This window comes from Emydura macquarii, unplaced genomic scaffold, assembly GCF_026122565.2.
Source record: "Emydura macquarii macquarii isolate MOO-44397 ecotype Brisbane River unplaced genomic scaffold, CSIRO-AGI_Emac_v2 contig_499, whole genome shotgun sequence".
Taxonomy (NCBI): Eukaryota; Metazoa; Chordata; order Testudines; family Chelidae; genus Emydura; species Emydura macquarii.
The window spans coordinates 16,449,444-16,461,165 of NW_027130636.1; the positions used below are offsets into that span (position 1 = coordinate 16,449,444).

At 50.9% G+C, this 11,722-nt stretch overlaps 1 protein-coding gene across 1 annotated transcript in view; it reads right to left on the reverse strand.

Moving 5' to 3' along the window:
• AGXT (alanine--glyoxylate aminotransferase) overlaps positions 1–4,945 on the reverse strand; it is an 18,298-nt gene extending 13,353 nt beyond the window's left edge. The window contains exons 1-3 of the mRNA XM_067539022.1: positions 4,476–4,945; positions 3,069–3,261; positions 1,143–1,207 (exon numbers count right to left, since the gene is read on the reverse strand). Of these exons, the coding sequence (XP_067395123.1) occupies positions 1,143–1,207; positions 3,069–3,261; positions 4,476–4,793 (576 nt within the window). The 5' untranslated portion in view covers positions 4,794–4,945. The remainder of the gene's footprint in view (positions 1–1,142; positions 1,208–3,068; positions 3,262–4,475) is intronic.
• Between the last annotated feature and the right edge of the window lie 6,777 nt (positions 4,946–11,722).

The window sequence follows — 11,722 nt, forward strand, 5'->3', positions numbered from 1 at the left end:
AATCCAACTGGCAGAAGGGACATAGGCAGCCACACAGGGAAACAGAGAAGGTTAGTGGGGAGCCAGACCCCACTGCTTAATGCAGGGTCACTCGGCTGGACCCCAGAGGGATTGTAACTCTTTGGAGCCAAAGGGTCAGGGTGCACCACAGAGGCCTGGAATTATTGACTCTTCATTGGATTCCTGGTCAATCAGACTCTTTATTGCCCCAGAAGGGGAGCAACTCTAAATGATCAGGCTGGAGTCATAAGAGCAACACAGCTAGCACAGGGCCAAGTGACTGCTGGGGGTGGGGGAAACTGAGGCAGAGTTGCTACTGAGAGGGCACTGGCTGATCAAGGCACTCTCCGATGCCTGCATGGGAAGTGGTGCCCTGGGGTGTTCTTGCAGTTGCTGCCAGGTGTGGGTAGCAGTGGGCTGCAGAGGTAGCACACTGGCTGGAAGATCAGTGTGTCTGTGGAAGGAAAGCAGGGCCCTTATTGAAGGCACACGCCATCATCATCTCCTACTTGTCACCAGTCAAACATGCCCCTCCATGCTGCCCCTCACTCCTGGGGCTGCTCCCTGTAAACATCTGCAAAGACACCCCATAATCCAGCTTCAAACCCCCTTTGCTGTGCTGCCTGCCAAACCCTGGCCAGGGTGAGGCAGCTGGCGTGCAGAGACCCTGCCTGATACAGCATCATTGGTTCCTTGTGCTCCCCTGCCAGCCTGGAGCTATCTGCTGTCTCCTGTCTTACCCTTGGGCTGTGAGCTCTTTGGAGCAGGCTCTTTTCATGATGTGTTTGTCCCACCCCCCACACACTGGGATCCAGGCCATTAGCTTGTACAAAGGCCTGGGATGTTCTAGGAGGGTAGTGATAATTGAACCCACAGACCGAACACCTGGGACATTTTACTTCAAACATTCGAGTTTCCCTGTTGTTGCTAGCAACAAAACCAGCCTCCCCCACACCCCAGCCCAGCCCCACCCCGAGTCCAGCACCCCAGATGGCTGCCTGAGTTGCCTGCCCCTAAATCCGGCCCTGCCTGCCTCTCCTTGTGTCCCAGCAAGTGTAGTCACCCAGGCTGCTCTCATCAGCTTCTTAACAGTGCAGGTGGGTGCCAGTCTAGGGCCCTGCTACTGTACGTGTGGTACTCACCTGCTCGATTTCCTGTAGCGCAAAGTATTCCCCAGGGGGCTTCACCAGCTGGCGGACATCAGCACCTGAAAGGGGCGAGGCAGAGAGTCAGTGCCTGGTGCTGTGCCTTCCAGAAATGCAGTAGCAGCCCCTGCTGGCCAGCCCTGTCTCCTGTTATCCAGCCCGGAATGGCACCAGTAGCCTTGAACCCCCAGCATTAAACAGTGAGGGACAGTTTGTGCTGGCTGTGCTGTGGTATGCAAGGGTGGGAGAAGAGGCAAGGAGTCCTTCCCCCTGGGCACTGTGGCACATTGCTGCCAGCATCCCAGGGCTCGTGCACCCTAGGTGCAATGACCAGGGGAGAATTAGCACTGCTGATGGCACAGATTACCCCACAGGGGATGTGGTGGGAGGTGGGGATGGACTGTGACCAACTTGGAGTTGTTGTTCTTGGTGTGTAATAAGTCATGTATTAACTGGCATGTGGAGACACCCGTCAAAGTACAGCCTGGCCTCATGGGAATTTGTCCAGTGGAAAAATGGGAAAATGCTGGAAGCCCTCCCAAGATCAATGATTAAACATGGCCATGCTGTGCCCTGGGCAGCAGCCCTTCCACGGCCATTGACTCCCTAGAAAGGAGGGGAAATAGAGGCTTCTCTGTGTGGGTCAGAGATGGAAAGGCTGGATCATGATCACCTGTCCTCTCCTGCATTGTGCAAGCCAGATAGCGTGAGCAGGATGCCTGCATGGAGCCTATAAAGACCGTCAGTGCTACAGACCCAGTCAGGCGTCTTGCTGAGAGACGGGGGCCGCGACTGTCATGGCCATACCTACCGGGGTATTGATGCAGGCCCTCCTGAGGAAGGCGGGGCTGGAGGACAGTGAGATGTCTGTTCTTTTTAAGGCTCACTGAGTGGATTCGGTTCCCCTTCATTACTCCAAAGGTCTAGATTGATGGTAGGGCCTGGAGACTTATTTCTGCTCAGTGAGGCCTGTCTACACTGGAGTTTTTGCAGCAGGGGGCTACAGTGATGGATGTGCCCAAGGCAAGCCCCTAGTGATGCTTGTGTTAGTGTAATCCATCACTTGCATGAGTTTAATTTACCCAGCCTTGCAACTGGGGTGAGCTACGTTGGTATAACTCATAGCTTACACTAGTGCAATGTGTCTACACCAAGGGTTTGCACTAGGGGTTTACACTGGTCCAGCTACTCTAGTGTAATTACTCGAATGCTGAGAACCCCAGTGTAGACAAGAATTTAGGTGCAGATCCTCAAAGGTATTCAGGCAGCCAACTCCCATTGAAATCAAGTGGGAAATAAATACCTTGGTGGGTCAACGTGACGAATACCTGTTCTATTAATTCCCTCTGATGCACCTGGCATTGGCCACTGTCAGCAGACAGGACACTGGGCTAGATGGATCTTTGGTCTGACCCAGGGTGGCCATTCTTACGTTAATTCTGCCCAATTTCTTTTCTCCTTCAGCTCCTGAAAATGTTCCCTCTATTCTGCAGCAAGCCCCTTGCTAACTAAGTCTGCCTTTGCTGAAACTTCCCTGATTTCTATGAGGTCCCAGAAGACATTCAGTGGGAAGGAGAGAGAAGGTTATTTCTTCCAAATTCTCTCAGGCCTGCCAAGTGCCCGGGGAGAGTGAGCAGGTTCACACTGTATCATAGCAGCAAGAGTCAAAGTGAGCTGCAGTCACAGTGGTGCCAACCCGCTAGGTCCACTCCTGAGTTGGAGCCGTGCAATGGACAGAGCAATTTGGCCCTAAGTGTCCAGATGTAGCGTGGCTCTGTATAATGGTTCTGATCTAGCCACACCGCACACTTTACTGAGAGCTGGCCTAACTTAGGCCCTGATCTGAGCCATCCTGCTACTGTTTGTAGCTGGAGGGGCTAGGGGCCTCAGACAGCAAACAGTAAGGGGGACAAGTCCCATTACCCAGTCTCTTGGAAATGTCTGTTGCGCGCTCGCCCCAGATTCCATTCACTCCCATCAGCACCACCTCCCCAGCCTCCACCGCATTCAGAAGTGCAGCCTCCATGGCACAATGGCCTGGGCCACTGATGGCCAGAGTCAGTGGGTTCTGTGTCTGGAAGGCGTACTGGATTCCCAGCTTGATTTCATCCATGATCTGAGGAGAATGAACAAGATGCCAGGGTTAAAGCGGCCCCCGAAATCTGGCAGTGTAACTACATTACGCTGGGTGTGCTAGAAGAAAAACAACCAGGAGGTGACAGCTGCTGGTGGGCCCATGTTTGCATCCACCCCCTTCCAGAGACTTGTACACAGAGGAAATAATCAACCCATGAAGGGGGAGCTATTATGTGCCGAGTCCCAGCCCTCATCTGCCTGCCATTGTCTCTGCTCTGTGCTGGGCAATATAATTAGGCGATATGTGTGCAGCACATTTAATGAAACAAAGGGGCAGGCAGAAATCACTGTGTTCATGATGTGACATACTGGGAAGTATTTGACTTCAAGCCACAAACTCGCTCTATTTACAGCTTTTAGCTATTGCTTATAGAAATGAGTTTTACCAAAACTAAAACCAATCCCTAGCCCTCTTTAGTGGTGCCCATGGGGCACTGATGAACTAGACTGATACACCACTCCCCAATTCTGAAAGCAAACTAGATCGTGACAGACCAAAAACCAAACCCTTCCACAGAGAAAGCCAGACAGAACGAATGTCAGAGCCTGTTGGCACCAGTCACTGAGAGCTTTGCAGTGGAAGCACTGAAGGTGGTTAGGAGACTGATTTTGTTTCTACCGCTGAGTTCCCCAAATGCTGGGAGAATTGGGAATCTGACAGGCAGTCCTGTAGGCAGTTCCTCAATCAGTTCCAAAACCCATTCAAATCAGTGGGAATCTTTCCATTGACTTAAAGGGAGCAGACCCAGAGGGGTGAATGGGGAGGAATCAGAATCTGCAAGGTCATGAAGCACACTCCTAACCCAAAGCATGAGTCATCCCCGTGGCTGTGGGGATAGAGGCACAGTGACAACCAAAGCTGAAAGCAGGGGGGAGAAATGACACCCAGCAGTGTAGCTGATTAGTTTTGATTTACAATAAGTATCTCTAAAGTGCCTCTTCCAGGCGCCAGGCTGCATTTTCAAGTCAGGAGATTCAGAAGCCCTGGGCTTGTCAGAAACTGACATCTTGTGGAAATGGAAACCAGAAGGGGGAAAAAGAAGGTTGGGAACAAGGGAAAGTGGGTTTCATATGCTGTCTAAAACATTCCCCTGCTGCCTAGGGAGATGGGGGAGCACAGGGGGAGGCTGGGGGTTGCAGGAAAGGCTTGGAAGGAGTGACAGTGCTTCGGAGAAGCTGAGCTGTAGCCCTCACCTGTAACATTTCCTTGTGGAGGTGTCCGATGAGCTGCCGACCTCCCGCAGCCAGGATGCGGGGAGGGACATTGGAGGGCCCAGGCCCCAGGAGCAGCCTGTCTGGAACAGCCAGAGGCTGCTGCAGCACCGCCGGGGGTGGCACCAGCAGCTGTTGTGAAGACATGGCGTGAGAACGTGGCGCTGGGAGCACAGGCAGGCGGAGAGGAGCTCGAGCTGCAGCCTGGAGCAGTCGGGAGGCACTTCCCATCACCGCTCTGTGCATCTCTTGGGACAGTGCTAACAAAGTGAACCTTCGCCCTGACAACAACCAAACCATGGGCCTGCTGCCACTAGCCCTCTCGCTCCTTTTCCTCTCTGACGGAGCCTCTGCTCAGTGGTGGCTTGCAGGCTGTCAACCCTCCGCCCTGTCACACCGACCTTCAGCGTTCTGGCAATAAAAGACTGAGTCTACAACAACACAGACCACCTCCCAATGGCCCAGCAGCACCCCGGCTCCTCCTCTGTACTACTTCAGAAAGCTGCTGCTGAAAATACCCACCCCTCGGCCCTCCTGGTCTGTGAACTCTGCACCTGGTAGGAGCTGGCGCTCTGAATGCCACATAGTTTCCCGGGGGCTGGGGAGGAGGGGGATGGAAGTCCCTGTGTTTGTCTAACTTGCTCTGCCAGGGCAGCTTTCCCCATAGCTCGGTGAGATAACTAGCCATGACTATGCTCCACCAAAGTGCTCTGTGGGGCATCGGTGACGGTGCCCTGTGCTCACTCTCTGTCCTGTATGATCCATCTGAGCAGATCTGAGAGAGCCTGTGTCCCCAATAGCTTCCCAACTCAATAGCCAAGGTATACAGAGGGTGAGAGGGAGACCAGGCAGGGGTGTGAAGGGTCTTGCCCAAGGTCACGCTGCAGGACAGTGACAGAGCTGGTAATGGACCACTCCCGGTCAAGAAGTCAGTTTTCATCTCTAGGGGTTACTCAGATATTGGTGCATGAACAGTCACAGGCTGCTTCCTTGGTACGTCCATCCAAGGACTCGTTTGTGACATCACAATGCCTTCCTTGTGGACAGTGATGGCACAGACATTGGCTGAGAAGCGCTAGATGCTGCAGTGGGTTTGTGGCTTGAATGCAACAGCAGAGCTTGAAGAGGAGGAGTGTGGAGTATGGGGAGCTCTGAACGCTCATGAGGTGTTTCTCTCTCTTTCCTTTCTCACATTCTCCCCCCTCTCCTCCCACTTCCTCTGCTTTCCTTCCCTGTCTTTCCTATTCCTCTCAGCCTCACTTGGGCTGGAGCCAAAGCCTGGTAAAGTCAGTGGGAGCTTCCCATTGGCTTGGGGTCAGGCCCCTAGGCCCAGTCATGTGCCAGTGAAATCAGTGGGATGCTTATTAGTGATTCTAGTGGTGCAGGGTTAGGCCCTTAAATTAGCATTGTTACTAGTTTGCCAAGCGTAGCAAGTAGAGAAGTGGGATTCACTGGGGTTAATGGATGACATGATCAGTGCGCTTCTCAGCGTCTTCAGATCTCGGCTGATTATTAAGTGAAATTCCATGAACCAGTGCAAAAGTAAGATCTGCTCCTTGTGGTTTTTTCCCAGGCTACAGGTTTGCTTCCTTCTTCTCTCTTGAAGAATTCTCCTCCCCAGTGCTGTGCCTCTGGGTTTCTGTGATTTTCCTGAATGGTGCCATATTTTGCTCACTCAAGTCTCAATTGACTAATCTCTATAGATTCTATACAAGTTCCTTTGCAGGGCCCTGGGTTTAAAAAAAAAAGAAACTAAAAGATGTGTAGAGGCTATGTACTTACTGCCCTTTGTCCAGAAGCATTTTACAATAAGTATATAGGACTCATTTCACTACCCACTGAAATGCAGCTGTCTCTGGGGTGAAGCACAGCAGCTGTTGAACAGAACACAGCAACAGTACACAAGCAGTGAAGAAGAAAGATGTATTAAACCTTCAGGGGGAATTTAGAAAGGCAGAATTCAACTAGACCAGGTGGAATTTGGCTAGGGCTTTATGGCTAATACACACTCTGGGATCTTTAATGAACACAAGGGGTCAGGACTTCAGTTTTATGTCTCACAAGATGGCCAGTCCCGGGGCTCTGTGGTGTAGCACTGCTTCAGTACTGGATCCAAAGGTAGAGCCGCATTTGGGGAAGCAACTTTTCCGTCTGCTCTCTGGATTTTCCAAGAGGTCATCTATACAAGTCAAATCTTGCTTGGATGGGTGACCTCTTAGATGGGTGACACTATTCCAGGCTGACAAGCTGACAGCCTGGATCAGTGTCACTCTCACAGGTCAGGAGGCTCCTTTAAATGCTCAAAAGCCAGACTGTTTCCAGACTGTTTTCCAGGCAGTGATGAGAAGGGGTAGTGTCAGCAAGGGCTGAAGAAAGGAGCAACAATCAAGGCTAGGCCTGAAGCTCTTAGCGGTGCAGGGTAGAAGCTCTTTCCCTTTTTATAATACGTCATATGCCAAATTCTGCTCTCTCACACTGGTACAAATCTAAAGTAACTCTGCTGACTTAGAGTCACTCAGGATTTATGCTGGCAAGAACCGAGCGTAGTCCAGATTTACACCAGTTTGACTATGAGCAGAATTTTATCCAATTGCATACATTTTAGGAGTATGGGCCTAGTTGTACCCAGAATATTCTCCTCTGTGATGGCTAAAGAGCACACAGTACAGTTCAAGATGTAGGATACAAACCTGGCCTTTGATCTCCTCCACCTGTGTGCCTGATGGGGTCGTTGGCATAATTTAGGACATCCTGGGGGCTGCTCTCAATTACATGGCCAGCTGAGCAGCCGGGGATCAATGTGATACAAGGATGCCCTGGCCAGCCCCCCTTTCTCCAGGCCACACCCCCTATGCTATTATTTCCAGTGGAGTTTCTCCAGAGTTATCCTGGGATAGCTAAGAATGAAAACCAGTCTTCTTTGTTTCTTTTCCTCAGGACCCCAATTCAACTGGCTCTTGGGGAAAGATAGATCACGCCCAGATGATGGTTTTTTGGGGGGTGGAAGTTACCACCATCACAAAGAGTCAGACTATTGGCAGCCATGGCCAATGTGTGAGCTGTAAGAGTCGTTCACCCCTTTGTGTTAATTAGTCCCCCCTTTGCCTGGTCCTTCTGGGCCTTTCTGGCCACCCAGGAATATTTGGCTCATGTTAACGACTCCTGGAGGGTTCCGTTTCACCCCAACTGGGGAGGCTGCCACATCATCTTGAACAGCACCACAGCTTGTCTCTGTCGTTGGGTGTTGTCAGACCCCCCACTTGCTTTTGTTCTTTATTGACTTACCTGGGCTGTGTGTGTTTTCTTCTGAGGCAACAGTGCAGTGAAAGAGCTTTCCCTTGAAGCGAAAGCTGACTGGCTAACTGCATGGGTGTTTGTGTGTGTTAACTTACCCAATCAGCATGGTGGCGGAGCCAACCCTCCTGTCCAGGATTGCTCAAGCCAGGAGAGTTTTTAGGCAGACCAGTGCGGTGACGTTGGACTGTGATAACCCACTGATCAAGGCGTGTGATGCAGCAGCTGGGGCTGAGCCACAGAAGAAATGGCTCTGGCACAGCTCTTGGTTATAATAATACCTTGCTCTTATACAAGACTTTTCCTCAGCGGATCTCTGTGGACTCTCCCAAGCATGGGATCAGGACCACTATCCTTGTTTTACAGCTGGGGAAACCAAGGCACAGCAGTGAAGTGATTTGTCCAAGGTCACCAGTAGCAGAGCCAACACTAGAACCCAGGTTTCCTGAGTGCTAGTCCTGTGCTTTAGCCACTAGACCGCACTATAGAAGGGGCTTTTTTTTAGCAACTCATGTAGTTAGTTTGGGAACCCCCTGAGTCTATGCCCACTGTGTGGGCCAAGCTGGCACCCATCCCAGAGGTAGGGCCTGGTCTGGCAGTCAAGCTGAGGTGGGTCTTGGATGCTTGGGATGAGCTTCCTCTGGAGGGAAGAAGCCTGTAGCACACTGGTCAGTGTGTGTTATGTGGGCCCATCCAGGGAGGATGTAAAGCTGTTGTAGCCTCCAGCTACAGAACCTTGGCCAAGCTATGGACATAAGAACGACCGCACTGGTCAGACCAACGGTCCACACAGCCCAGCATCCTGTCTGCCGATCGTGGCCAGTGCCAGGTGCGTCAGCGGGATTGAACAGAACAGGTCATGGTCAAAGTCATGCTTTCAGCTTTGGAGGTCCCAGGTCAATCCTGGCTGTAGCAACCAAGTCTGCAGCCAATACCACAGCACAGTCTTCTGTCTGAGCTGCAGAGGAGGTGCATCCCACAGCACCTTAACTAAAGCAGCCCCTCTGTATTTATGGCACTGGAGACCACCTCTCTGTTCTCTCTCAGAAGGGACACAGCAATTCTTAGCTGGGCAACACTGAGCCTGCGTTAAACTACACACTCCAAAACCTCGGTCAGCACAGACCAATGGGATAATTTAGCAATCCAGAATATACAATTGCTGCAGCTACTGAGAAGACCACGTAATGTGTTTGCACATGTAGAGATAAGGCAGAGCTGAGCTCTAAAATCCACATCTGTGGGGTGGGTCTAGGGAACCTATATTGGAACCAGCTCCAAGGATTTAGTTTGAGTTCAAAACCCACCTCCCAGGGTCAGGGAGTTTATTTTCCAGCTAGGGTTCTGGGTTGGCCAAAATCCCTGGTGCCCATGATGGTGGTGAAAGCATTGCCAATGAGTATTATTGCAAATCTCTGTCCCCAGGGTCCAGATTTCAGGCCACCACTGCACCACAAGGAGAGAGAAAGGACGCCTTTTTCAGTTTCACAGCGAGTCCTAAGTCTTGTGTCTGCTGCTTCTTGGAAGCCCAAGAACATTCCTTCTAACTCATCTCTGCCTAGCTGGCCGTGGAGCTTTGCACTTCTCCCTATACCCCCGGCCATTTTAAGACCTTCATACGCCCTAGGCACACTTGCCTTCGTAGGACCCCGACCGAAATAACTAATTTGATTTTAAGCTATTAGTAAATAGTTTTTAAAATAAAAATAAAAAATTATATATAAAAATTTTTTTTGTAGGCCCTGAAAGTTTCGTAGGCCCTAGGCACTGTGCCTATTGTGCCTAATGGATAATACGGCCCTGCCTATACCTGGTGAATCCTAAAGCAGGACAAGGGGTTTTGTTTACAGAACCCACCCAGGACACCTGAGGTTTTGCCAGAGATCAGCCCTGTGCCCCAGCCTATCCCTTCTGGTATGGGCAAGAGAGACACCTGCCTGGCGTGCTTTTTTGCCTTCTGGTGTGTGCAAGAATGAGTGGGCAATGCTTGGGGCATTTTGCTGTGTCCACCCCTCCTTTGCAGAGCACACGTGTGAGTTTGGGAGTAGGAGACGGGGCTGTTGCTAGGCATCTGCACATACCCTTGTCTGAATTCTTCGGGGGACTTCCCCTATGTGTCCCCAAGAAGGCAGGAGTGCCTGGCTGGAGCCCAGCTTGTTGGTTTTGCTTTCTGGGCCTTTGTATGTTTGTATGTCTGGCTTTTGACGTCTGTCTCCCTGATTGAATGTGATTCCCTGAGCAACACTTAATTTACTACAGCCTGAGGTTAAATGTGCTGAGCAACTGGGCCCCCTCAGCTAAGGTGCTGCTAGCTAGGTCCTGACCCAAGGCCCCTGGATGTCAGTGGGAGCCCTTTCCTCCTTAGAGGGGTGCCAGGGAGAGAGAAGAAGTGTTCAGGGCTGACACCCCGGCCTTTTGCTGGCCAGAAAACCTCATGAAGAGAATGATAGGGGTGAACTCTGCAAGGGAAATCTCATGGAGTCCTGCCTCCCAGCCCGTTACTCCCCTCCTGTAGGCAATAAAAAATATTGCCTAACACGTATTATGCATACACAAGTAACAAGCATTGATCTCTCGCTCTCATGCAGATGCTCACGCCGCCCCCCACTCCCAGTCATAAGGTTAAGATAACTTGCTGACAGACCCTCTGATGTTTTAGCAGTGTTTGTTTCCATCTTGTGATAGCACTGAAGTCAGTTTACTCTGCACAGGCTAGTTTTGAAAAGCAGGGTGAAGGTTGAGGAGACCGCACTGGGCTAGGCTGTGCTTGGGAAGGTCTTGTGTAAGTCGCTGATGACATCAAGCAGCGGTCACACTCTGATGTGACAGTTGTGCAAGGGGCTTTATGAACTCAGTAGGGCTGGGGGAAATTTTTCCAGTAGAACTGTGTGTTTGGTGCAAAATTAGGTTCTTGACTTAGCACAAATTTTCATGGACAAAGTCTGCTTTCCAGGGAAAACGTAAACTTCTCATCAAAACTCCCAAGGGTTTCATTTTTTTGATGAAAAGTTGAAATTTTCCAGATGAGAAAACCCCATTTTCCAACTGATTTTCATATGAGTGTCAGTCTGGCTCTGTTCCTAGGATCACTGCGCTCAGCGGGAGGCGCTCCATTGACTGCAGTCGGCTTTGGGACAGGCCCACGTAGGAAAACAGGGCTGAAGCATACAACTGGCACAGTTATTTCCAGGGTTGATGTTAGAGCTTTCCTCATCTTGATCATGAAGGGTCAGTGTGTGGTTGGCCCTCATGAAGAGGGGAAGCAATTCACAGGGCATACTCTGTCGTGTGCAACCCATGAGCCAGTTCCCACCCCAATGGGCATGGCATGGTAATATCCCCTACCCAACAGCTGCACCCCAGATGGAGAAAGACGGCAGCCAAGGCCCCCTCCATCCCAGGCCCTGTGGTACGGCAGAGGCCTAAAGCAAGTAAAAGGAAATTCCATTTTATCTTACTCCAACAAAACAATGAATTGTTCATAGCTGTTGAGGCCAAGCGGGACTACGGTGATTATCTGGTCTGCCCCATTGCACAGTACTCAGGCTGTAGAACTTCACCCAAGGAGTCCTGCAGCACATCCCACAGCCTGAGGTGGAACTAAAGCCTGGCTTTTGGAACGATGCCCAAGTGTGACTGCAAAACTCCAGGTGATGGAGAAATTACCTCAGCCCTTGGTAACCTGTTCCAGGGTCAGTTACACTCCTTTTCAAACACTTGCCTCTTTATTTCCTCTGTGAACTTTGCAGAGTCCAGCTTCCAGCCATTGGATCGCCTGTCATTGCCCTCGAGTATCCGCCAGCAGAGTTAAACTTAGCTGTATATTAATAAATGGACTAATTCCATTCTATTGGCACAGCTGTTGGGCCTGGCACAAACCTAAGCATTTTAGCACCTACTGTATACACACACACACACACACACACACACAGGTT